The following is a 27,062-nucleotide window of genomic DNA, read 5'->3' on the forward strand; positions in this document are numbered from 1 at the left end:
AATCACTCATTTTTCTTCAGCATTTGTTCAAATTTTGTTGCCCAAGGTGATTAGATCTTTCGGAATAAATACTACAGAAATAGTTGCATGCACTTGTCTTCCCTAAGATATCAGCTACCAAATGCAATGTATTTCCAAAATGGAAACCACCACTGCAAAACCACCACTGGTTATTTGTACAAACTGAACATCCACATGTTCTTTAAATTCCAATGCTATCTATGCTAGGAAAAAAAAACACCAAACAAAACCTGCAACAACACAAAATCATTTAAAACAAAAAAAAACCCAAAACCCCAAAAAACCAAACCACTGAAGAATAAAACAAACCACCACAATTGTTAGAGACTAGTTTGAGCTAAATTCATGGTACTCTCTTTCAAAGGAGAGAATATATATATATGCACCTTCCCACAGAGGATGTGGCTCAGATTTAATCTTCACTTTTAAAACAATCTTTTTTTGAAGTGGACTTAAATAACTACTCAAAACCTAATGATACACTGCTGCCTAATTCATGGATGTGCATTATAGTTTAAAACCACTTCCTCTGCCAGAACCTGAGACCCATTTATCTTAAATGCTTCTCTGTGTTTCAGTTTGAAAAGAAACTCAGTCATGTGACAACATTCTTCACTTCAGTCTCTCAGAGGATTTAGATATTTCAGGGTTGAATAAACTAAGACAAACGTACACAACAGCTGAAGTCATTGCTGACAGGCCATGTGATATTTAGACTGGTGACCCTTCCATGAACCAGAGTCAACACCTGAATGAAAACAAAATTAAATACAACCTTGCCCCATCAACTTAAGCATAATGCAATGCAATTTTTAAGATGCCATGCAAGACTGTATTTTTTTCCCCAACATAATTGATCCAGGGCATTCTTTCTTTAATCAACATCTATTTATCCAGTTAAGAAAAGCAGTGGAAGTATTCTCCTGGGCTGCTAGGAGCAGTAAAAAATGCCCTGAAGAAGGGCACATGAGAGCTACCAGGAGTCCTGCTGAGGTCTGGGCAAAGATCCTATAAAACATAAATCATATTCTAGTACAGCTAATGCAGTAGGTACCACAAGTATCCTTGACAAATGAACCTGAGTGACTTAGAAGGGTTTTCATACCAGAAAAAAGAAAAAAGGGCATTAAAACTTGAAGGTCAGATTTTGCACTACACTCAGACCACTATCATCTACTTTAAGTAATAGAAGCTTCAATTGAGTTTTACTTTTCATGTTAGAAGAGTGATTACAGATTTGTTTTGTTGAGGGGGTTTTTTTCTAGCATCCAAGTGTTAAGCTCATCTTTGTTGGCTCTAGCTGAAGCACATTCTTTCAAGTCAGGATTCTGAAGCCAGGATTTGAAAAGGCTGGTCTGTTCAGACTTCTAAGCTACATTTCAGATGCTTATTTCAAGCGCTTTGGTGCAATACAGTGAAAAAACTTCTCAAATATCTCAGTCAACTCCATTAAACCAGGGTAATTACAAGAACAAATAAATCTCCTCAAAGGCACAGATTCTAATTTTTAAGCATTGAAGTCCATAAGTCTTTTAAATTACCATAATCAGCACAACACTTTTTTTCCCCCAGAAATAATCTTTGAACAATTTGCTGCATCATGACCTACACAACAAGTCAAGATGTCTGTTCTTTTGTTTGGTTGGTTTTTAGTGGTGGAAGCAGTGGCTGAGTAAAATATTTTCCTGGTACAAAGCTCTTATCAATTCAGCAACAAACACAGATGACTCCTGAGCTACACAAAACCCTGGAAAGGAAGTTGTGCTTGGGCCATAACGTGACTGGCAGCAGACCCGTGCCATTTGGAAAGCTGCATTTAAATCTAAACCCTTTACTGTGAAAGAAAAGGACCCAGCTGGGAAAATGACAGCCATGGATCATCCCTAAGACCTATCTGGACAGTCAACCCAACCAGTAATGGAGTGGTAATTCACTGATGATTCACTGTCATTCCCTGCTAATGAAAAAGTCACTGTGATGGGTCTTACTCATCTTGGCCCCATGAATATTTTGGATGTGACTGCAAGTTCTGGGACTGCTCAAAGACCACAGGTTCAAACTAAAAGAGCTGGAAAAATAAAATTCCAGGCCCTACTAGCAGGGGTCCTGTGTAAGGATGCCCAAGAAAGAGAGCTAAGTCATGGCTAACTGGACAACTGAGGCGACCAAAGTATCCCAGCATTCTAAAAATACTACTTCTCTTTTTCTACAAAACACAGTGCAAGCGGCAATGCTAGCCTCAAAGCACTTTCCTTTATTTTGGTTGGAAACTACTATCCCCTTCTTAGCCTGTGGATCCCTTTTGAAGAAGCAGGGAGGAAAAGCAGATTATAAACTCCTTGCATTATAGACTTTCCTGACAGAGTAATATGAGCATGAGACAGAGAAAATTCTCCTCTTAGTTTTGATGATTTTTTTTCTCCCACAAGCTCTTGTACACAGAAATGAGAAGAAGTACAAATATGATGTCCACTTTGGGGCCTTGACAGAGTGATCAGATTGAATTAAGACATTCAAGGGGAGGAAACAACAGCTATGACATTCTACAACTACAACCAAGTACAAAGTAGAGACATCACACATCAGACAGCAGCCTTAGGTCACAGCTAAGGCTGCCAAGTTAGACTTACTGACGGCCCTGACCCCACCCTGAGTCAGGCAGCCAAGTAAAGGACAAGATTCAGGACAGGTTAGTTGCTGAAATCAAGTCAGGCTGTCTCTTAAAACAGGGAAGTAATTCAGTGACTGAAGCTCCTTGTGACTACAACTGGGTAACATTCTTGTAATTATCATCATTGCTCACAGTGACAAGTAAATAATTTAATAGCTTAACTCAAACTGCAGTAACTATAGCTGTGTTTTTCTCCATCTTTCTCTTCTGTCTGTTCTGCTTCTTTTCTCCACACCACCTTAACCAAATCTTTTCCTTCTCTGGTTACATTTTCTCTCCTCTTTGAGGAACAATAAATTAACACGAACTACCCTTTTCTTAGGTAGATTTTTGAGTCCCCCATTGAGCTCATACAATGACATTAAGCTGCTGCTGCTGCTCTTCTAGTGGTCACTGAGAATCAGTTTGTCAGTACTTATACTTGAGGTGTTGGCAGAATTAGGAAACTTTCATTCTACCTGCTGCCCAAAAGTGCATTATTTATTCTACTTTGCTAAAATGGATCCAAGACTTTAAGGTTTATCTTAAAAATACTCTTTAAAAAAAGAGTGTGTTGAAGATGTTTCAGCATAAAACTATGAAAAGTTTGAGATACCTTAACCCTCCAAACAAAATCATAGGATTACCACTAGGTTCACACAAGTGTTGTATCTAACAGTAAGACAGTCAAGCTTTCATATGATTTATTGTATAATGAAAATGTCACAGATCTATGACAGCAGAGGCATGCAATTAAACAATTAAAATAATAAGACTTACATATTCCTTCACATTTTTTGTCTTCACAGCTTTGTACGAGTAATATGCAGGATACAGCATCCCAAACACCAGCCTATTGGAAAACAGAAAAAGCCTTCAGGATCTGTTACACTGTATATGACAAAACGGTGACAACACATCATTACAACAATGCAGCCAACTTAATAGAAAAAAATCCTGTTCTCTAGCATTAAAAAAAAAAAAGAAAACCAACCAACCAAAAAAACCCCACCAGTGTTATGTGCTCCTTGGAGGGAGTTTCATGATAGGCAAAACTAGAACAACATGAACAGAAAAGGGTGTATGCCCTAAAGACAACAAACGGTTTCGTAAAGCTGCTTCTAATAGACAATGTAAAACCAGTTGTTGTTCTGGTTCATTTACAAGTAAAACCAGTCCTGCAGCCTTGTCCACACCAGAAGTTTGTTTCTTGGCAGTGCTTTCACAGTTGAAGAACCCCTGAAACTATCAGTAGTTAATCACAATCATCTACTTTTATCAGATTACCAGAAGATTATTTCCAAAAGAATTTTAAGACAGTACTGTGACTTACAAAATTTCCTGTCCTTTTGCTAGAAATCTGCAACAGCAGCATTTAGAAATGGAGGCAAAGTGGGAATTAATCCACTTTTGCTCAGACAGCCAATTGCTGCTGAAATTCATCAAAAGCAAGATGGAATTCATCAAGAGCAGGGTGAGGGGGTGCCAAGCAATCCATGCTGAGAGCAGGGTCAGAACAAAGATCTGCTCTTACTCAACTTTGTTCCAACCAGCACTTTCTAGTAAGTCTTGGCCAAAGACTAGAACAGTCCTTTATGAGAAATGGAACAGCAGTAGTTACCATCTCCTTGATAAATGCAAGAGCTCCATATTTCTATTTCACCACCTTGTTACACTTTGTAAAGTCAAGCAAATTGCCTGCCCTTAAGTTCCATCTGACTTAAAGCAGCCATTAGCAAAAAGCCCAGCTACACATCTGCAGCATCACTTACAACTTGCTCTAGGTGGTTACATGGGAGAAATTTACACTTGTAGGGATATCCAGAGATCCTTTAAGTTCAGAACTTGTAGGTAATTTAGCATCTGATAGTTAGGCAAAGGAAGATGCAGCACATATTTTGGTTTTGTTTTTACTTTTTTTTTAAAAAAGTCCACCTGGGACAGACTTGGCATATAAGATTTTAATTCAAATGTATTTACCAGAGTAAATAACTGAAATTTCATGTTTTATTGTTGTCTCAAGTAGCTTTAAGTAAGTAGTTCTACCTACACAGCCACTGCAGAAGACTGCATGATACTACCACAGAACTCTCCTAGTATACAAGACAACGGTGTAAGTTTGGATTCAATCAGTTGAATTACACCATCTTCCATACCACTCTGGTATGTGGGCAGAAGTCTTCTGCTTGGTAGGAAGCCAATTGAGAGTACTAAAGTCATCCCCAACAGTTAACGTACAGTACATAAGTGGGGAAAAAATTGAATTTCTAACAGCAAAAATTAAATACTTTCTTCAACATCAGACACCATGCAGAGAATGTTTCTCCACCTTTAGTGCACACAGTTAGCCCTGGAAGGAAGCATCTTGCAGGGGGATACTGGCAAAGGTTCTAAAGTTAAGCTGTAAATGTTTCAAGTCAGAAAGAGGTTGATAAAATCATGGAAGCATAATTGCAGAACCCTTCATGTTTGGAAGGGTCTTGTGGAGTCATCTAGTCCAACCTCCTGCTTAAATCAAAGTCAACATCAGATTTGGACCAGATTTCTTAATGTTTCAGGCAGTCAGGTAGGTCCTAGAGGCTTCCAAAGAGATTCCACAGCCTCTCTGGGCAATCTGTTCCAATGATTAATGAACCTCTTAGTGCAAAGGTTTAGTTATATTCAGTCAGAACCAAAAGTTTATGACTATTATCTCTCTTGACTGAGTAGCAAAGCAAGAGAAGGGGTCTGGCTCTCATAACCACCAAAAAGTTACATGAGATTGCTACCAATTCTCCTCAAAGTCTTCTCTTTTATGGCTGAACGAGCCCAGTTCATTCAGGCACTCATCACAAGTCATGTGCTGTGATCACCTTGATGGCCTGGGCTGAACTTTTATATATTTGATTGTGCCCAACTTTGGGCTTCTTAGTACAAGAAAGATGTTAATTTATTTGAAAACCTCACATCTATATTGCCATCCTCTTTTATACATAATTTCCTCTTAATTTAAAAATTACAAAACTCAAAGAAAATCCTCAAACACTGATGCCTGTATTTTCTTAAACAGCAAAGGCGGCTCCAAGATAAATAACGGGTTTTAATACAGAACAAGTAAAAGTTACTACTTGATTATAAGTTAAGAGTCAAAGCTAGTTAATCATGTATAACTCTTTCACCAAACAAGGTGAGATTTGAACAAAGCTTCTGGGCTTCATGTGCAATCCTGCATTGGACCCTTACTCAACAGAGTTGTTAACAGCTGATAGTACAGAGGAGCCAAAGGGCACTTCAAGCAGGTCTCCACAAAATCAGATCCCCCTGGAGTGGGAAGAGATGGTCACTGCAGATCACTCAAACCAGTACTGATATGGAAAAGCATAACAGGTGCGCCATAGTGGCACTTTCACACCTGGATCTAGGTGTTCAGGATTCCACAGTTCATGCTACACTGGAAGTAACAGGAGATGGTCCTGGAGCTCTTTCATATGGATAGGCTAGCTGCTGCTCCACTGGAGCAAAGCTTACCTACACTTCAGATGTTGAAAGGCCTTTTGACAGTCTAGACTACCTGAATTCCAGCTCACCATACTAATCTGTAGAAGCCCATCCAGATACAGCTCTGCTGCAATCCACTGACCTTTTATCCTAAGGCCAAGAAAAGCAACAATAAAAAAACCTCGTTGAATGGTTTTACTCCCAACTATGAGAAAAGCCCAGCAACACAAGCTAAAAATCTCACTTCACCCAAATAACATGAGATCCAGAAAGAGAAGGAATAGGAGACCAAAGACCTTTCATTTTATTGAAATTCTATAGACAACAGCTCTTCCTTCGATTTTTGTCCCTGGGGAAAATCCTGTTCAGTAACACACCAGCTCTAATGTCTCTCACCTTCCCTTGTTCTGGCTGAAATTATAACCATTAGGTATCAGAGATAAGAAAAGCCTTGTTAATCCTTTAACCCATAAAACAGACTTTATAAGGGTGGAAATTATCAGTTCAAAGAGAAGATACAGAAGAGGTTCCTGAACACCACAACCACCACCAACAGTCTGACATGCAAAATTATATGCCACCAGTTACTGGTCATCTATGCACCTCTCCCTAATTCTAAAAATACCACTCCAAAGTTATTTAAATAACTATTAGTAGTCCGGTCATGTAAGTGTCTTGCAATTAAGCATATGAAAGGGAAAACAGTTTGAGTCTTTCACTTTGCAGATTTTTCAGCTACACTTTTCCACTCTACTGTCAAGTCATATCACTTCTATAAAGAAAAAAACCCAACATTTTAAAATTTAAACAGCAGTTTATCCTCTGAACCATCCTCAAACTGCTATAAACATGAACTGGGACAAAACAGAATTTTGAGAACACTTCTTTAGAAACAACTAATCTTCAACCAGAAAGCTTATTACAGCAACAGTAAGACAATCATAAAGCTAAAGATGACCTCAAGTTAAATGAGAACACTAGCACAAGACAAACACAAAAGTAGCTAGTTTTTCCCATTTAGAAAAATCTTTCAGTTATTCAATACTAGTCAAATCAGGAGTTAGAAAGATACCTATTTTTGTAACCATTTTTTCTTTTAAAGAATTTTTCTAGAAATCACTTTAAAGCTACAGAGTGGAGAATAGTTAACACCACAATATATCATTATTATCTTATTCTATAATATTATTATATTATATATACTTCAATATATTATTTGTTATTAGTGTTCAATACTGCTGTAAAATGGAAGTGTTAGAAAAACTTTTGCTTGTTCACTAGAATTGGGTAGACAGGATTAAAACAAAATATCAGCATATTTAGTCAGTAATAATAGGAACTAGCACTGTGAAGTTTTTATCTCCTTACAGCCAGAGCTGACATCGAAAGTGTGGCATGATGCTGCTGCCAACTCTGGCACCACTATCTTCTCCACACAGGCAAAGTCCTCTAACCTTAGTTAAAGCTACCAGGCAATTTTACAGTACAAAAGCCAGCTTGTCAACAGTGAGTAGCTGAAGGCCAGCAAATACACTTTTACCCTCAATCTATGCATGATAGGTCAGTATAGTGGCAAAAGAGAGAACACTGCAGCTGACTGAAGCAGAAACACCTAGAACAGGAGCAGCAGGGAGCCTGCTAGATGGCTACAAAAGCCCCATATGTTCCAGTCCTTTTCCTCTTTGGATCTGTACCTCAAAAAAGCTCAAAGCTGTCAGCAACACCTACTGCTACACATTATGAGCACATCCATCCTCTGGTATTTCTGCAGTAACTGTAAAACTACTCTAAGGATGTTCCCAATTATTCTATAGCTTTTCAAATTTAAAAGCTCAAGTGGTTTTTTAAAAGTGTAGTTTGTATTTCACAGTGGATATCAGCACACTGCATGAGTGTAGCAGACAAAAATAAAGGCAGCTCCCACAGATGGAAACAGATTTCAGCCAAGTGTGACGTCATTTACTTGATATTACTAGTAGATATATGGATAATCCTGCTTACCAATGTAATTTCACTGCCAGTTGTCAGCCCAGCTATTTCAGGTTCTCAGCTGGACTCAACAGCTACTGTAGCATTCCATTTTTGGTACAGCCACCTCCTCTACAAACATTTTGCTCATGTAAAGAGAAATGCTTCTCAAATTAGAAGATTAAAATAAAAACACAAAGAAAAAAGTATCAAAGAGCCTTTAAATCTGGATAAAACAACGTATTTCTGTATCCATATAGCTGTATTTTAAAAAACCCCAACCTACTGCATGTATTATCACATAATCTATGGGTTTACAATTTTAATAGCTTTAAAGTGAATAATTGTTTGAAAGGCTCATTTATGAAACAAAGCAACTGAGTTTGCATCTGACTGATAACTGAAAGATCAGTCACCTGAACACACATTCCTCTGGCACTGAGCATATTTGACCTGGATAGTAAACAACTCTAAAGCCACAGTTTCAAAAAATATTAAAAATGAAAGAAACCAAGACACAAACAAAAGCAACTTCGTCACTCAAAAGTACTACTTGCATCCAGACTCCCCAAACACTAAGGCGTTAACATTAACAACAGTGCATTTAAGGGTTCAGTCTGTTCACACTGCCCAAATGTGAAAGTACTGCCCAAAGCATGGACTAGTGTTCGGCGCTTTTTCCTTTTGTTCCTCTGAAACGCAAAAAAGGAAATGCTCTGTGTCCCTTACCTAACAGTTAAAGCAATCCAGGAAGCTGAGTATGAGATGCTTTGGAGACAAGGCCATTCACTAAATATTCCCTTTCCTTAACAAACTTTGTAACAGAGATGACACCCATTTGTCCACTCATTTAAAGGCTGAGGATCTCCACAGACTGATACAGAGCCAGACACTGTGTGCATCTACAGTAGGAATATGTACCTACACCCTTGAGTGGCAGGCTGGAGAATAAAAGAATCCTCCATGCCTCCACAAAACCATGGAACTGAATATAAAGGCCTGATATGGTGCCTTGCTTTGCTGACCATGCCCAGATCCCCTTGTCAATACTAAGTCTTTCCCAGTTATGTTAGGAGCAGCTTCCATCCCTGTCATAAACAAACACAAGTTTTTTCTAAGAGCTGGTCAGACAACATGGAAATACCAGAAGTAATGTAGGCAACCCCCTACTATCTATGCAGAAATTAGGTCTGGTGGTGGTAATACCATTTCACTTCTAGATGAACTATAACTACTATTCCACATATGGTTAGCAAGTTTAGCCTAAGCAAGATTTCATTTGAAGGGAAGTTTGCTAATGAAAATTAAACAGCAGAATAAAATCTAAAGAACAATGCTTGAATCTTTGGCTGGCTGTTCCTGGCTGTAAAAAAGGCAAATAGAGCCATATGCCTTAACAATGTATCCACTGGGATTTCAGTCAGCACACACTGCAAAAGCAGAAGCATTTTTGTTTAGACTATCTACTGCCCATATACTTCCAAGCTACTCCCATCAGAGATCAGCAGTTTGGATTTTTTCCTCTTTTTTTGGCTACCAAGTGTTAAGGCTACAGTTACGGAGTAAGTTCTAGCTGCTGTGCACCTCTGTGGTACCCTCAAGCTCAAAATAAGGCATAAGGAGTATCTGGAAGAATCCTGTTCAGGGGAAAAAAGCCAAAAACCCTGCATGTGGTGGGTTGACCCAGGCTGGACACCAGGTGCCCACCAAAGCCACTCTATCACTCCCCTCCTCAGCTGGGCAGGGGAGAGAAAATACAACAAAAAGCTCAAAGGCTGTGGGGAGAGATAAGGACAGAGATCACTCACCATTTACTGTCAAGGGCAATTACCAACTCGGCTTGGGTAATTTGATTGGTAATCTATTACCAATCAAACCAGAGTAGGATAACGAGAAGATTAAAACCTTGACACACAAACCCAGTACACTGCCAAAAAAACAAGACCCTCAAGTCATGCTTGACCCCTACCCCTGAGTGTTACAGCTGGGTAGTAATTTCTAGACTAAGCCAGCTACCAGCTGTGTTTTCACATGTCCAGACAAAAAAAAAAGCTCACCCTAGCATTTTTGTCCTGAATGTTTTTGAAAAGCACTATACTAAACGAAGACCTTCCGTCCAGCACCTGACAGAATTTAGTTCCATTTTGCTATTCAGATACACAATACTAACCACACAACCTACAGTAAAAAACTACATATTCAAGTAATCACAAAAACTACACTTTGACCAAAATGCTAGTCTGTTACAGGGACAGGGGAGCATGAGGATCAGCTCCTGAACCCCACAAGAAATTGTATCCTACTTTTTCTTCCAACCCCCCTGCCTTGGGCAAGGAACACAGAAAATAATGTAAATCCTATTAAAAGAATATGTCTGCTAACAGTAGCAAACTTAAAGTTCAGCAACTCCTTTAGCAGATTACAGTTACCAAAATGCAGGAATGCAATCAGAAACAGGTCTGTTAAAATCTTCATAGCATTCTTATGACGAGAATATCCCCAAAAGCCAGAGAAAAAAAAAGTCTTAACAGTTAAAGAATATACCCAGAAGCACTGACACATCTGAATAAAGCACATTCTTGAACAGAGCAAGGCAACTATTAACTTTCCAGCTTAGAAAGCTGGAATTCTCCAAAGCAACTGCCAGATTCTTCCAAAGCACAGCATAACCAGTACTAAAATGCAATTACTTAAACAGTCAGAAACCACCTTAGAATTTTAAGAGAAAAAGTGACATCCCCACTGATTCCTCTAAAGCATGGGACTTTTCTATGCCAGGAACACTTATTTAATGGGTTGCAAGTATAATAATTGCAAGCAGCCTGATAGGAGACAATTAAGCCTTTCTTCCAGTGTAGACCTCCAGGCTCTGTTATCCACTTGTGTTTATGGACTAATTATTGATCTACCCCAAATTAGGGAACCTGTTTCCAGATAACTCTTCAAGTTGTCTTGATATGGAAACATCCCTGCCTGAACCTTGAAAGAAGTCTAAAAAGAGCACAACAAAAAAAAAAAAAAAAAAAAAAAAAAAAAAAATCACAAAAACTTCTATAAGGGATCTTCTGCACTGGAATCTGTGTTCAGGTGCTGATGTACTTATGGGCTCTAACAGCCCTCTCTCAGGGGGCTGTGGCAGTCTGGAACAAGAGACTGCTAAAAAACAACTCCCGAAGCAAAATCCAGGCTACCCTCTAATGAGTCAGCCTGGAAATTCTTCCACATGGTCAAGCTGCATCAGGGCTCTAACACAGTTTTCTCCCAGTCACTCTTCTCATGAATTGACAGGGCATTACTGGTACACAAAACCTGTGAATCAACTCACCTCCTGTTCACATATAGGTCCAGTACAGTGCAGAAGTACTTGGGGAAAAGCTATTTGCATAGAATTCTAACTCAAAGAATCTATGCCTGTGCCTGGAGACAGTGCCCAAAACTTGTGTCCACAACTGAGCAATTTTTCTTGTGCTGCTGGATAGCCTAGACATAAGGGCTTTAACAGAGGGGCATAATTCTGGAGATACCATCACCATGTCATTAAAAAACAAAACAATACAAACAAACCAAACAAAAAAAAAAAATCAAAAACCCCACCAGCCAACAAATGCTGCTCAAAACATAGTCAAAAGGCCCAACAAACGCAGTTGTACAGAAAATTCCAAAAAGCTAGTACTGGAAGGCAAATAGAAATTGTTATAAAACTCTTAGTCACTTCTCTGCATGACTACCTATTCACCTCTTGCTTTTACGATACGTGTTTGACTCCTGCTGTAATAGCGTCCTGCCCATCCCCGTACTCCTTCCTGTTTACAGTCTTACAGAGCTCACCACATGTGCAGGGCAGTCAGGTGAGCTCCCACCTTACAAGCACTCACACCAAGGAACCGAAACCAGATCATCTGTAACACTTCCTCATGATAAAGAGCAAACATGGAATGCTTCCAACGCAGAACAACACTTATTAGAAAACTTAAATCTTCCCCCTAGCTCCTACCTCAAACTCAATAGCAAATTTTCATCCCTGCTGGAGAAGTATTCATTTTCAAAACCGCTCACACTTACTTAAATCTCAAGTAAGTTATTTTCCTTCAAATATCTGAAATCATCTCTGATTTCTCTGGTGCTATGACTGCTTACCACTGGAAGCAAAGTACTTGTGGCCCCATATCAGCCAGCTGTGGTATCAGGCAGGAGCACAACTGAACATTGAAAACTAGCCAACAACTAGGAACAACTGCAAGTACTTCTCAGACAGCTCTTAAAACAGCCTTGCACATGACACTGTTCAAAGAAAAAGATGTGTCCTTGTACTGAACTGTGCTTTTCTTCTAATGATCTGCAAGGACTGACAGTTGGATTAAAGATGTCAGAAGAAACAAATTGACTAATTTGCTATTTTTCATTTCTAAAAAATCATCAAACCAAACCTAGTTTTCAGTAGATATTTTCTATTTTCATTTAGTATATGCATGAATAAGCTTATTTCATAAAGCAGGTGAGCAAAATACAATTAAGACCACTTTTTTTTTTAAGTTTAAAGATGAAAGCTGATACCTACATGCGTGTTCAAAGAAACTGTCACAAAGAGTTTACATAATAAAGGTAACTGACAGATGACAGAGAAACCCACTTATGAGCTTCCTTGCTTTGGAAAAAGTTCTTTACGCTTACTACTGTTGGAGGTACTACAACCTACACATGCAGTTTTCATGAGCAACATGATCCTCTCCATTTAGGATATTTCTGAGAGCTCCTAAAAGACATGCCTAATTTAATGCAGATGATGTGCTGAACAAGATTAACAGGAACATTATAGATCTAGAATGAGGTGTTTCATTTTGATACGAGGTTTAAAGTTACAAATGCACTTGTTAGTTTCTTGGCTTGCACAAATTCAAGTAAAAAACTACCAGCTCTCTTATTTATACTACTTACTGAGCTTTGTGCCTAGTGTCTTTGAAATTATGTTGGATGCTTCTACAAATTTTTAAGTCTGTCTTTCTGTGTAAGAACATGACATCCTTCATATCTTCATAGGATACTTAAGAAGAATCCAAAAGACACCTTAAAACACCTTCCATTGCAATCTAACTGGTATATAGAAAAGTTGTTAATTACAGTAACTTCAGCTAACTTGTGTCAAGTCAGCAGCTGCTTCTTCTCAAAGGTTTCTCTGCCCTGTGCCACAGCAAATTTTGAAACAAGGAAAGTTAAATAGATGTTTGGAGAGCCAAAGCTAACATAAAGAAAACAAAGCAAAGACTTATCTCAGTACTGACAAGTCCTGCACATTTTTAAACATATTTAACAGTCTTAAAGCTTCAGCTCCTGAAAGTCTCAGAGATCCCAGTCCTGGTGAAATGACCAGGTAACAATCAGATTTGCATACAAAGATGATATTTCATCCAGTACAAAATTGGAACAGAAGCAGCAATGCAGCATAGCTGAAGAGCAGCAATACTAATTAAGTGACAGAAGGTCTGCAGGTGATAGAAAACTGAAACAAATTCTGCCAAAAATATCTGAATACCACATCCCTAGAATAAAGGCCAAAAAAGCCCAACAGGATACATTCTCATTACAGCAACTGTACTTAATGTTTAAAACTGCCTCACTCATTTAATGTATGCAAATCCCAAGGTAAGATAACTCCGTGTTTTAAGAGGCAGTAATCTCTTTCACTGCTGTGGGGAAAAAAAAAAAAATTGGTTACCTGAAAGGATACAAGGCCAGCTTTTTATTTATTAAAGTTAATTTGGGCATATTTACCCTGAGTTATATTACTTTCAATCAAACAATAGAAGTCACAATGAGAAACCCATGTATAAACACAGGCTATAGACATCCAAGTCTCAACTGCAGGAGATGGGGAGAAATTCTTTCCATTAAAGTGTTCAAGCATATTTCCTCTACTGTCTCAGCAGCTGCCTAAGGAGAAAGTGTCCTGATGTACCCAGCGCTTGAACTGCAGGTTCAGGAATCCAGTACTTTAATATTATTTTCAGTACTAGAGGAAACCCAGTTTATATTCTCTCAAGACTCTGAAGTCATGCCTATTCTCAAGTGTTTTTCAAATCTTGTTCAGCTTTGACAAGTGGCTTCAAAGCTAGCTACTGCACTGGAGTTCCCCTTCCAGGCTTGGCCATCACTTACAGCCTAGGCTCATTCCCTCTAACACCTCCAAATGCCATAGTCAAAAAACTGATTTCCACTTGGATTCTTACCTTTCCAACTTTGGTTTTCACCCTACATCAAGTCCACTAGAGACTTGAGCAAATTTCACAGGTTAAAATACACAGTCATTGCTTGCTGCTCTTAGAGTATCTTCTGTATTTTTGGAGTATTAATCAACATCAAAATAACTGGCTATAGGAAACTATCATTTAAAATAGGGGTGGTCCCAACTAAAAATTGCTTCTGCTTATTCCAAGGGAAGCCATATTTTATTTTTGAGCTGTCTGCTAGTATAAGGCAAACCACACTGCATGTAACCACACATTCATATGGGTTGCATTTAAAAAAAAAAAAAAAAGTGTCCACACTTCTATATGTCACACCGTGTGGAATATTAATCTGTCTGGGTGGCTCCAGAGAGAAAAGTGAAGTTCATAACCCAAAGGCTCAGAAAGGTCCTACTTAATCATTACACATTCTTGAACCCAAGGGTGTCATCACAGACCAGCCTCAATGTCTTGCCTCTCCCAAAAAAATGCTACAAAAATACCACAATCTGAGCAAAGTGGTAAGCGGAACCATGTAACACCAACTCTTGAAGTAAAAGTAATCATGTCTTATCTCTATTCCAGACAGCTGGTGGTTTTGCTTTTAATCATCCAAAGTCACTGACATTTTAATTTTTTGCCTTAAGGTCCATGATTTTCAAATTCTGTTAATCTTATAACCCAGAAATGTACTTCTGAAGCACCTTAGAGCATTCAAAAAAACAGACCCCTCCATCGTACACAGGAAAAGGTTTCTGTGAACTTTGTATTTGGCAGATGCTGTTGAGGTAGCATCTGGACTTGTCATTCCCAAGTATATGTGTTTCCTCAATTATGCCTCAGGGAACTCTGTGAAGATTCTGCTAGACACCGAGTCAAGACTGACAAGCAGAATCTCTACCAGCCTTAATCATGCAGTTCTATTAGTAACTTAACCTTATTGTCAAAAATACAATGCTAAAAGATACCCTAATTTCCTCCCTTTTGAACCCATAAATCATTTATGGGTCTTTCTTTAGAGACCCATGCATTAATTAATTAGCTGGAGGGGTAGGTTTCTCTCCCAAAAACAAATAAAGCACACTATGCTGATTAACCAAAAAGAATATTTTAAGAATTCTGTTAACACAAATACGTTTGACTGGTTTTATGTAAATGGGCTCAGAAACCATAAGATACAAACAACATGTGTGCCTTTTCAGAAATTTTGTTTTCCAAATGCAAATGAAAGATAGTTTGCCCAATTCACATTATCCTCTTTATACAAATGTAAATTCCATTTTGTCTCAACCATTCAAGGGTAACTTTCAGGCAAGAAAAACTACCCCTCAAAGTTCTATAAGTACAATAGTAAAACCAACACTGCTTACATTGCAACTACAGCAAAATAATGACTGCCAAAGCAGTCATGTAAAACATATTTTATGTTTCTGTGATTATATTGTCTTCCAAGTGAACCATAAGCTGTTCACTGCTGAAAATTTTGAATAGGTCAGCTTCTAAAACAGCCTAATACTAAATACGCTGCAACTGAGTAATCCTAGTCATGCCTTTAGACATAAAGGAAATTATGTGTTCTAGAACAAAATCCTAATGGGGGGGAGGAAAAAAAAATATTAGCAGATGAAAGTGAGTAATAACAGCACAAAGCCAAATAATTAATATTTGGGTTTTTTATATTAGTTTAAGGTAACATTACTGTATTGTAAAAACTAATCAGGATTTCTTTAAGCTAGTGACCGTCTTCCTTACTCTCCCCTTTCTACAGTTTTGATCAATGAGTTACAAAAAAAACAGGGTGGGGGGAGGAAATAACAAAACCAGACAGTGGTGGGAAGGCACAAGCACAAACTGTTTTCTGATTTTCCCCTTTGAGCACTGCAAGTTCCAACAGCTTTAACACAAAAAAGTACAGCATTATGTCAGGCTTCTCGCATCAGGAAAAATTCTGCTTGGGAAATCCTTGCGCTTAAAGCCAGGTTGCAGGCTTTTGAAAAAATTGCACCTGGTTTTCAACATCAAATGCAAGTTCCAACTGTCTTTGGGATGCATGAGCAATGTTCCAAAGATGATAAACACAGGGCAAATATTCATCTAGTTAAACCCACCTCCGTGTTGATTCTTGCAGACTGCTATGAAACAACAGAAACAGAAGTAACGCCTATTATTTTGCCAGTGATAAACTGAGCAGCAAAGTAACAGCAATGGCTGACAAAAAGCTCAGTGCAGAGAGAGCCTCTGTGGGGTGTTTTATTTCCCTCATGTCCAAAAGTATCTTGTCAGATTATTCTGTACCACTGAGGCCAGTCAAGCTTGAAGCCATACTGGTCTGCAAAAAACCTGCAATCACCTTTCCTACCTAGACTCTTCACACCTCATCTCGTTTGTCCTGTAGTAAATTGTTACAATCTAGCCTGGCAGGTCTTAGAGTGAGATTGACAACAGAGGGATCCTACTGTTGGCAGCTATAATATTTTCTTCTGTAAAATCCTAGTACTTTCATAGGTTTTGAAATTATGGAATTTCAAAACCAGAATAAAAAGGACCAAAAAGCTTAGAGAAACCTCCTTTACACATGGAACAATGGAACAGAGGACTTTGCCAGACATGTTTTTACACACATTTTTAAGATAAATTCTTATCAAGCATTAAAATTATTGAGCCAAAGCAACTTTTTTTTTAATCAAAATTTGGCTCAGGATCTTCCTCAGCCTTACACAAGCATATCAGGAGCTGTCTCTACATACAAACCCAGGAAAGACAAGCTGTTCCGTCCAGGCTGCAGAAATGCTCAATAGCCTACAATGTGTTCACTCAAAGCGGACATCGGTTTGTGGAACACACAAGCGTGGAGGTTGTTTGTTTTAATTAGAAACATCCTTTTGTGCCAGATCACGCAGTTCTTGGTATTTCTTTATCTATAATGCATGGGACGCAGATGTGAGTTTCAGCACGTTTTGTAACCCAGTACATGCCAAGACCATTAAGTAAGAACGTCAGACTCTACAGGACGCCTCTAGCCGTGCTCCATCTGTTTTGAACAAGCTTCAGTCCACCCGCCTGCCATAGGCTGGGCACACTGACCACGCATGCTCTGCACCTACACCATCCTGTAAACATGGGAGAGAAAAGAGCAGCTAAGCTACAGAGCAAATGTTGACTTAAGGCAAGGTGTGCCAGGCAGGCAGTAGGGACACTTCTTTCTTACAAGCTGTCATAGATAGTCATTTTGCATTGTACTAACTCAAGAGGTGTTACAAGCCACATATAAGTGAGCAGAAACTTCTCATTGTACATATTAGGATTGCCTCACTGAGAAGCTGAGCTATTGGAGAGAAGTGTTCTGATGATTTCATTGCTCAATTATATAAATGATTTTAAACTTTCGTACAGACAGAACAATACACTTAATCCCTACACTTGCATATGCTTACAGATTTCAAGCCATAAAATTGAATACACTTTTAAAAATCTGACACCTTGTTTAATTAGAACAGCTGCACTGTTATTACTGGAACTAGATTCACAAGAAGAAAGAATAAGCAGCAACGTGAAAGCGAAGAATGTAGTTTTAGAGTACACTATAACCAGTGTGGTCATACGCTAAAGCCTAAAATAATGCTGGTTTTGTCCTGCAACCTTTCATTCTCAACACAGCACTTACCTAGCAACTACATAACAGCAGTGTGAGCTGGTGCAGCTCATTGCAACTAACAAAAGATTAACATCTATCAACGCTGACTTTCATTCTAATTGACAAAACAACCAGACTTACACAGCAGTCACAGAGTAACGTTTGGATCCTGTGGAAAGTGAACGAAGAGAGGGTGACAGGCAGGATGGCCCCCCCCCGCTCCCAGCAGAAGGACAGTGAGATCTATTTAAGCATAGCATGAAATGCCAAGGATAACTGATACATGGTCACTGATTCATTCCAGTTCTGTGATGAGACAGACATTGGAGCACATCTCACTCACACGATGACAGCAACTCTCTTTTCCCCACAGGTGCGGCAGCAATTTATAGGCCTTTAAACTGGAAGAATACCGGCAGAAATTCAGCATCAGCTGCAACCATTCTGCCAGAGAGCAGGCTACAAACAGTCAAAGAAACACTCCCACAAATGGCCCTTCCAACTTGAAGATTAGGCTATTAAGCTTTAGCTATTCCTTCCACACAACACATGGTATTATTGTTACTTAATTCCATCTGAGGAGCTGTGAGTGCTTTAAGACATGTTTGACAGCAAGCTGATTAGCAAACAAGAGGGTAAATATTTTTGTACTTTATGCTTTTAATTTAAAAAATTGTATTCCAAGAACAAGACATAATCTAGGTTACAGTCAAAGCATACACAGTTACATAAAACATCACCTACATGATAAATACCAGGGTATTCCTGACAACAATCCAATAAACACAAAAGCTCTGGCTTCAGCCACCCATTCTCAGATACGTAGTAATTCTAGGGGCAGCTGCACATCTGGAAATGTCAAACAACAACAGAAGCATTAAAAGTAGACTAAGATAACTCCTCGGAAACTACCATTAAAGAAACAGCTCCAATTTGTAAAGCAGCAAAGGCTGAGAGAGACTAATACTACTACCTACCTTCAGGTCACCTCCTGTGTCCCCAGACAGTCTTTGTCCAGCTTAACATATTTAGTTATAATCTAATATCAGAATCAAGGAGTATTTGCAAGGCTCTAAAATGGGGGTGGGGAAGACAGACATTATAAATACAAGCACACAGAAAACTACTAGTACCCAAGACAAATACATCCTCCTGTGGAGCACTGCAACTCTCCCTTCCAGCATTCATGGATGCTGACCAACTTAACTGGAAACAAACCATGTACTCCAACATGAAGGGAGAGAGTGTGTTGCAAAGCAACACAGATGGGGGAACTTTCATTTTTAAGTGAGGAGGGAAAAAAGTTAACAGATTACAGCAGACAGTCTGCTTTAACAGATTGCAAGAACAAAATGGCCATCTACTTTGTATTTAGGATGCTTCACATCTTTGCTTGGCACAAGAGGATGGTCTGATCTCATCCATACCAGGCTGTGACTGACAAGTACTCAGCATGTTTACTATTAAATACTGTCTCAGCAACTGATGTGTACACAATTGCTCAGACCTTACAAATGAGAAGAATGAGCAATCCAAGCAGACTAAGTCAGGCACAAGCTCTATTTGAAGTTAACAAGATGGGCAGTCGCAAATTTAAAATTTTATTTCCACCATTAAAGACTAATGACAATATGTACCACTCAGAAGTTTCTGAGACTCTGAATGAAATTTTTATCTTCTTGCTGGTTTTGTAACTGGGAAAAAAAAAAAAAAAAAAAGGAAAAACCCTGAAGTAAACATTCCAAAAACTGTTGCAACAGCCAGTGTATTTTAGAAATAATGAGCTATACTTACTACAATAGCACCCAATTGACAGAACTTGAAAATTAAAAGATGTTTTTAATTCTGCACTTCAAGTCTTCTGCTTCTTGACATAAGGACAACATGCATTTAGTACAAAGTATTTCACAAGTTTAGATGCTTAAGAATAATAGCATTTATAGAGCAAAGAGAAAAGATTTCATTAAAACAAAGTTTATTGCTGAAGATTATTATGTGGAACAGTGAATTTGAACCACTCCCCATTTCCTGTGCATGACTCCTCAAGACAATTCATATGCAATTAAGAATCAAATTCTCTATTAGCTCCATTCCCCAGTTCTTTAAAGCTTTAACCAACCTATTTTAGCGGAGTTAATGAATCCCAAATTGCAAAGTCTCAAACTGAATCAGAAGGCAGTTTGCTTGGGACCCACCGTGTCAGGACAAGTCCACCACGTCAGAAGTCAGCAGAGGGCACTGTGACACACCTACAAATTAATATTTTGCTGCTCTTTTGGCCGTGAAACATAGGAGGTCAGTCAGGAGTGGAGAACTCTGCCATAGACAGAAAAACTGCTGCTCTTTCCCATCACCAGTCAAGATAACAGGTGTTCTTGATGGCTGCCCACACACATGAGGGCTGCATGGGCCTGCTGTGGACATATGCACCAGGAGGTCACCACACCAGAACCAAAATGCTACATAAGAAAGAGCCCCAGGTCTTCACAGCTACACAGTGTTTAAAAATATGTTCCTTAGTGCATCTAAGGGAAAAAGAGTATACACCTTCCAAACTCCAAACACACAATCCAGAGACCCAAAGTCACTGAAACAGGTACATCTGAGAAGAGACCAGGAAGGAAAACAGATCAAAAAAAGGAAGACAATAGTCTCTGAGAAAACAGGATGAGAAGGACATTCTCAAGGCCATTGAAGTTAAGACCTCTCATGTCACACCATATCTACTTCCGTGCTACCTCTCACCTTCCGTTTCCACATGAATTTTGCTTTATTAGTGAAATTAAACAGTAGTCTCCAAAGCTGTCCAAGTTCTCTTTGAACACTTTCACCTTCCCGGGAAATTGAACACTGGCAAACTAAGTCCCACCGCTAGGAAACAAGGACACAAGAAGGTGGAAAGGATTTATAAATAATATTTAGGACTCCCTTTTTAGCAAAAATAATTAGGGCACACAGATGAGTGACCAATGGCAACCAGGAAACCAAACTACACAGAACTACACAGTACATTATCCTTTATTATCTTTTGCAATAAATCTGTGGAGAACAGTAGCTGTTCTCTTCATTCCCTGTCCTCTTGGGTTAGGCTCATAGAAGACTTTATTCTTATGCAAATACAACTCATAGCAATTCAGGGAGAAAAAGCCCAACTAATTTCACAAGAATTTGGTCATCAGAAATTAAGGTGCTGCTATTTCCCTTGAAACCAACACAGTCTAAGTAGTTAAAATAAGAATTCTTTGGTTGATGCTCTTACATAACAAAGCAGAAACAGGTTGAACAACTCCATCTGATGTACAGAAAGCAAACGTATGTCTCTTGCCTCTAGCGCCGTGTGTTGCCCATGGGAAGACCACAGTGACAAAGTGCACCAACAGCAATTCCTCCCACAGCCTCTCTTCAAACCTCTGTCCTCTTTTGCCAATTCTGGAACATGATGTTCTACTTTGCAAGTTGCAATTATGTGACAAGTCTCAGGGAGGGCAGCGAGGGGGAGAAGGACTACTACTTATCTAGGTGACTGGACTGCAGCAGGAAAATGTACGTGGCAGTATGAGAAAACTTCCCGACAACATTTTCAGATGAAATTACACCAGATAGCTTAAGGGGGATATCTGTCACCAACAAAACAGGAACATCCTATTATGCCCTGCTTTGGATCACACACTCCTGCTACATACTTTATGCTAATTCGAGTGTTCGTTGGACTGCTTTGTGAGCAGATTCACTTCATTTGCCTGGCAAAAACTCACACACAGCAAATCTCAGCTCAAGCGACCCAATAAGCACTGTGGGCCCCAGAGTCACAGTGCTACTCAGCAAGGAGCATGAGGAAGACTCTGCTGCCCAAATATTGCTCAACCTGTATGAGGGAATATTATTCAAATGAGCAAAATAACCCATCAGTTTCAGGGAGGAACAGTACAATGCCCACGAAAAAGATCAGAGGCTACACTGCAGTTTACTCTTTCTCAAACAGAACTTACACAACACGTAACATAATGCTTCTCACCTGAGAAAGTTTGCCTATTTGGCTTTCAAAAACTCAAGTTTATGAAGTCCAGTACACAACAAAACTGCCAGTCTACCTCTTCAGCTAACAAACTATACTCAGCACAGACCACCCATCTCACACTAGCAAGCGTTCTTCTAGTCCCCTCAAGTCTGCTACAAGTTAAAAACTAAAAGTTACCCGTTTTTGTAGGTTACTTTGGATCAATTTACAAGCAACTGTTGCAATTTGTGCGTGACAGACGCAAGCAGCCCGAGCTCGCTGGCTCCGCAGCCCCGGGAAACATGCACTTAGAGCAGGAGGCACATGAGCCCGGTGCAGGTTTTGGGGGAGTTTTTGGGAGCACAAGGACTCTCTGAGGCACACAGACCCCCAAGGGGAGCGCAGAACACCCGGCTCGGGAGGCTGGAGGTAGGAGAAAAGGGGCGCCGCCTCCCTCCCGCCGCTCATCGGGACCACCCCCGCCCCGGGAAATAAGCCGCCTCCCGCAGCCCCAGCCCGGCACTCACACGACCGCTCGGGAGATCATCCAGGACACCATCGCGGCGGCGGCAGCGGCGCGTTCCCTCAGCCGGCCGGGCCGCAATGCCCGCGGCCCTGCCCCGCCCCGCCCGCCCGCCCCATTGGCTCGGGGGATGCGCGCCTGCGCCGTGGGGCCGCGCGGGCGGGGCCGCGCACGGCGGGGCGGGAGCGGGGTGGGGGCTCTACGGGGACCCCGGCGGGGCGTGAGGGCAGCGAGGCGGGGCGGGCAGGCCTGGGGAAGCTGTCTCCTCCTGCTTCTTCACCCAGGACCTGTCTGCGCAACAGTGGCGTCGGTCCTAGACCCCCACACGGAGACAGCCTTTGCACAGCGCCCGGCAGAGAGAGGAACAGATAGAAGTCGTTAAGATTTGCAGTAAGGCACCTTTCTCCCCTTCTCACCTCCTCCATTTGAAACACAGTGACCAACTCTAGCAAGAAGAAGGGTGGGTTGCTCACCCCTTACCTTGGTCTTTGCCCTGGGCTCCCCCTGTGCTCGCAATGCTGTAGAACGTTTGCTAAGCCAAAACATCCGTGTCACACGCTGTAGCCATCTCAGGTTGGCCTGCTGCCCCGGAGCGTGCTGAACCACTCGTGTGCTGGAGGGGTTAGATAAGAGTGCTGTGGGGACACCGGGGACACCGGCTGGAGCCCTGCCTTCTGAGCAGAGGGTAGGGCCAGCCTGCTCCCTGGGCTCCTGCACCCCTCTGAAGCACTACGAGAAGGTGCTTCTCCTCCATCCTTGCTGACAAGCACTCAGACCTAAAGACTGTTTAAGGTCACTTCCCGAGGTGGGCCACACAGACTGCTACATGCAGTTAATCCAAAACTGCGGATGACCAGGAAGATAAACGTGTGATGATTAGTGCCTGTCTGCCTTGGTACTTTTGTTTCATCCCCTACACACCTTGTTACCAGCTGCTGCTCAAGGCAGGACAGCAAACGGGACAGTCCACAGCATAACCTCGTCCAGGTACTCTTGCCAAGGTCATGGTCTCACAGGTTGTGACATCCAGGAAAAGCTGATTGCTCCCTGATACCTTAGTTAATCTATTGCAATCCATCTCTGCCTACCAGTTTTACACTTCCTGCAAAACTGCTTGCACATATAAAAGGACAATATTTTGCTGAAACTGACTGCTTTGTCTTTTCTCAGAAGACTAGGTTGTATGAAGCTCTGCCCAAGCCATCGCTGAAAACATTCCGTTTTACTCTTCTGATTTCAAGAAGTGTAACAGCAATATCCAAAGTGATAGATGTCAATGCTACTGAGCTACTGAACATGCCACTCAGCAGCTAAGATAGGGAAAGAGCAGATTACAGTTTCAACACCATTCCTGCTGCCTCTCACAGCAAATGACATGCCAAAGTCAGCATCACAATCTCTGGAAGAAATTAGTTCTTTAACATACCTTTAAGTGGGGATAATATGCAGCTTCCCTGCCTGCCATACAGCAAGAAGAAAGAGCTTAATCTTCGTAAGCTACTGTCTTATTCTGATGAGAGGTGTCAGGTGAATACAGGATGATTTCTGTTCCACAGGCAAGCACCAGAATTCCTCACCTCCTCCCACCAGTAAAACCCAGCCATGGGCATCTTCACTCCCCTGCAGCCTTCAAACACAGCACACACAGTCAAAAGAAGAGACAGAAAGAGGATAAATAATCAACTGTGGAACATTTCAATGATGGCAGTGTTTGACAACTGTTGTTATAGTTGTATACTGTGAAATTTGAATCCTGAAATGAGAAAGTATACAATGTAAAAAGAAATTCTTTTTAACCATGCAGAAATTCTGGTCTTGCAAATAGTGATACTGCCCATCTTGGGTGTCTCCTCACACTGACCTTTGTGGGGGGTTACTGATGCAGGAAGAGGTAGAGAGGAATTCATTTGTGAGCAATTTAAAGTACACCACTCACCAATCATATTTCTGAAACAGGCCTAACCTGAAAGCATTCTTCCTTTTGTTCAATGAAAGGAGAAATCTGAACCACTGCTTCTATGCTCTTTGAATAACAAACCTCTGCAGTGGTAGACTGTGCAGAGCAAATTCACATGGCAAAGCATTTGTAATATAAATTACCTGGCAGAGATTACATTTTAAACTCCAGTTCTGTAAACTCCTGCTGCCTGCCTGACGCTCCGCTGAAGTTTGCAGCATTCCAGTCCATCTAGAGCAAACTGCAAGATGAGAGCTCTAGTTCATAGCATATGAAATTAAGTATACAATACATTGCTTTACTGCAAGCAATTGTGTTTGGTACTAGCTCAGAGAACCATTCCAGGCAAAGACTGATACTCTTTTTTTACTGTCTGAGATTGTATATACAATAATTCCATAGCTACATATTTTATTTCATATGGAATATGTTTATACAAAATAAAAAGTGGTTTTCCTCTAAGAGACATTTATTTTTCTTGCGTTTGTTACCATGGTAATACTGTCTCTGGTGGAAAGCTAAATTTACATTTAAAGAGGCTTTTTTTTTTTTTTTTAAGGGTAAAGGCAGATGGCTCCTAACAGTAATTTATCTTGCTCAGAAGATTGCACTTTATTTCACAGAATGTTTTGAGACTTAATTCAGTGTAACAAGCTGGGTGGTGGTTGCTGGGCCCTCAGCAGACAGGCACAGGGATGCCCCGTGAACTTCCCTGTATTCCAGTTCACATATAATGATAATCCATGCTCCTGAATGGCAGGAACACAGGGAGCAGCATGGCAATTAAATCCGTGCCATGTACTTACTCAAACTTGGCCTGTCTTACTCATATGTCTGTCTATTTCTGTGTAAGGAAGAGACTTACAGGTATCTCATTATAGGATATTTTTAACACCCCTTCCAAAACCCACTTAATATAGTTAAATACATAGTTAATATATAGTTAGTACAGTTAAAAGTTGCTTTAAATAGTTTTAACAGTGTTTAGAAAATCATTTGTAAAGGCCACCAAACTTCTCTGATATAGTACAATGTATGTATACAAACATCAATGTTTAGATTTTACCTCTTTCATAGGTAAACAAACATTCTAATTACATTGCAGCTGTGCAAACAGTAATTGAGCAACATTTAGGAAGACACAAGCTAGTTTCTGACAGAGGGATTCAGTCCCCTGAATTACCAGGATATGCTCCCCAAAGACAGCACCACTTGCATCACATATGTTAAAAATATACATAGGTTAATCACAGGGGTGGGTTTTTCTCAGCTTCACTGTTTTATCTTCATCTATCCTAAATGAGTCTCAAATCTGGAACAATTTGAGAAAAATGGAGAATTCTTTCAGTCCTGAATCATACCACATACATTTGTAATTTTGGGATCAGAGCACAGAACAGATGATACCAGTCTATTTGTTAAAATAGCAATACAGATTGGGTGAAGATGATTATTTCTTAGAATACTCTAAGCTGATGTTATTACCATAACTGATTAATTAATGTAGTTGAATTTATGGTTTATGCTACCTTCAAGTATTTAACTCTGCATCTACCTTTCCTATGCGTGAAGCAACAGCAAAGGTAGGCTCTGATCTCTAGATAAAAAGCCCTTCTGCCGTAATGGGGTTTAATTTGAAAGGGAGTGTTGGGCAATGCTATGGATGTTTTATGAAATCAAAGCAGCTGAAGCTTTTGCACAGAATTCTGGATGTGCCACTTCTTGCTCACATGTGTTTCAGCCTCCCAGCACAGCATCTTGCTGAAGAATATGGCAAAGCCAGTTTGTGTCTAATACAGCTGTGTCTTAAGTTTTTTTTATTCCAGCATGCAGACAGAATGCCAAGAGGCCATAAGTTTATTTCTTTCAGAAAAGTCTGTGAAATTTATTAACATTCCAAATTAGGAATGTAAAGCACCCAACCTAAGAAAAAAAACAACGTTTCAAATTGATGTCTCTGCCTCTTTCGTTTCACTATTGTTCTCAGTTTTATTACAGTCTGACATTCCTTTTAAAGCTCTTGCTTCTATATGCATAAGTAAAATCCTTGGGTTTTGAATAATTTCTTTCCCTCATGTTCACAGGTACACCTGCAAATGCAAAACCTGAAAACACAAACTGCAACATGATGTAAAATTTATGGTTTAAGGCGTTTCTAGAAGTCAGTTTCCTGACTTTCAGGGCCCTGACAATTCCAGTTGAATTTTAGTAGATTTTAAGCAAAACAGAATTTGGAATTAAAAAAGGCATCTAGCTAGAGCTGTAGGATGACTGCACTGTATAGTACACGGGAATCCTTGCAAGAAGAGGAGTTAGCAAATGCAGCAGGGCCAGAGACTTTTTTTTCCAAGACTATGAAAGAATGATGTCTAGCACTGTAATTCTGTCAGCTGTAGGTCAGGAAAAGCAAATAAGGCTGAGACACAGCACTGAAAGCAATTCAGAACAGCTCTGTCAATATAATGCCGAAGCATTTCCATCACTCCAGCACCAGCCTGTTTTGACTGCAGCAGTCAATTTAGACAGAAACCAATTAATCTTATAAGTACAAATATTAAAAGGGTATTCTATTTACTATTTTAAAGAAAATTCACAATGCTGTGGAAAGGTTTAT

General features: G+C 40.0%; 1 protein-coding gene across 4 annotated transcripts in view; it reads right to left on the reverse strand.

Annotated features, from left to right (window-relative positions):
• The window catches only part of REEP3 (receptor accessory protein 3), a 53,069-nt gene that overhangs the window by 17,414 nt on the left and 8,593 nt on the right, over positions 1–27,062 (reverse strand). For 2 of the 4 annotated variants that reach the window (XM_069019068.1, XM_069019070.1), the window contains exon 2: positions 3,452–3,524. In XM_069019068.1, the coding sequence (XP_068875169.1) occupies positions 3,452–3,524 (73 nt within the window). Of the gene's footprint in view, positions 1–3,451; positions 3,525–22,495; positions 22,603–22,971; positions 23,105–23,917; positions 24,074–27,062 lie in introns of those variants that run through there. The other 2 variants (XM_069019069.1, XM_069019071.1) reach the window with 2 other exon arrangements.

Source organism: Aphelocoma coerulescens, chromosome 6 (genome assembly GCF_041296385.1).
Source record: "Aphelocoma coerulescens isolate FSJ_1873_10779 chromosome 6, UR_Acoe_1.0, whole genome shotgun sequence".
In the NCBI taxonomy this organism is placed as follows: Eukaryota; Metazoa; Chordata; class Aves; order Passeriformes; family Corvidae; genus Aphelocoma; species Aphelocoma coerulescens.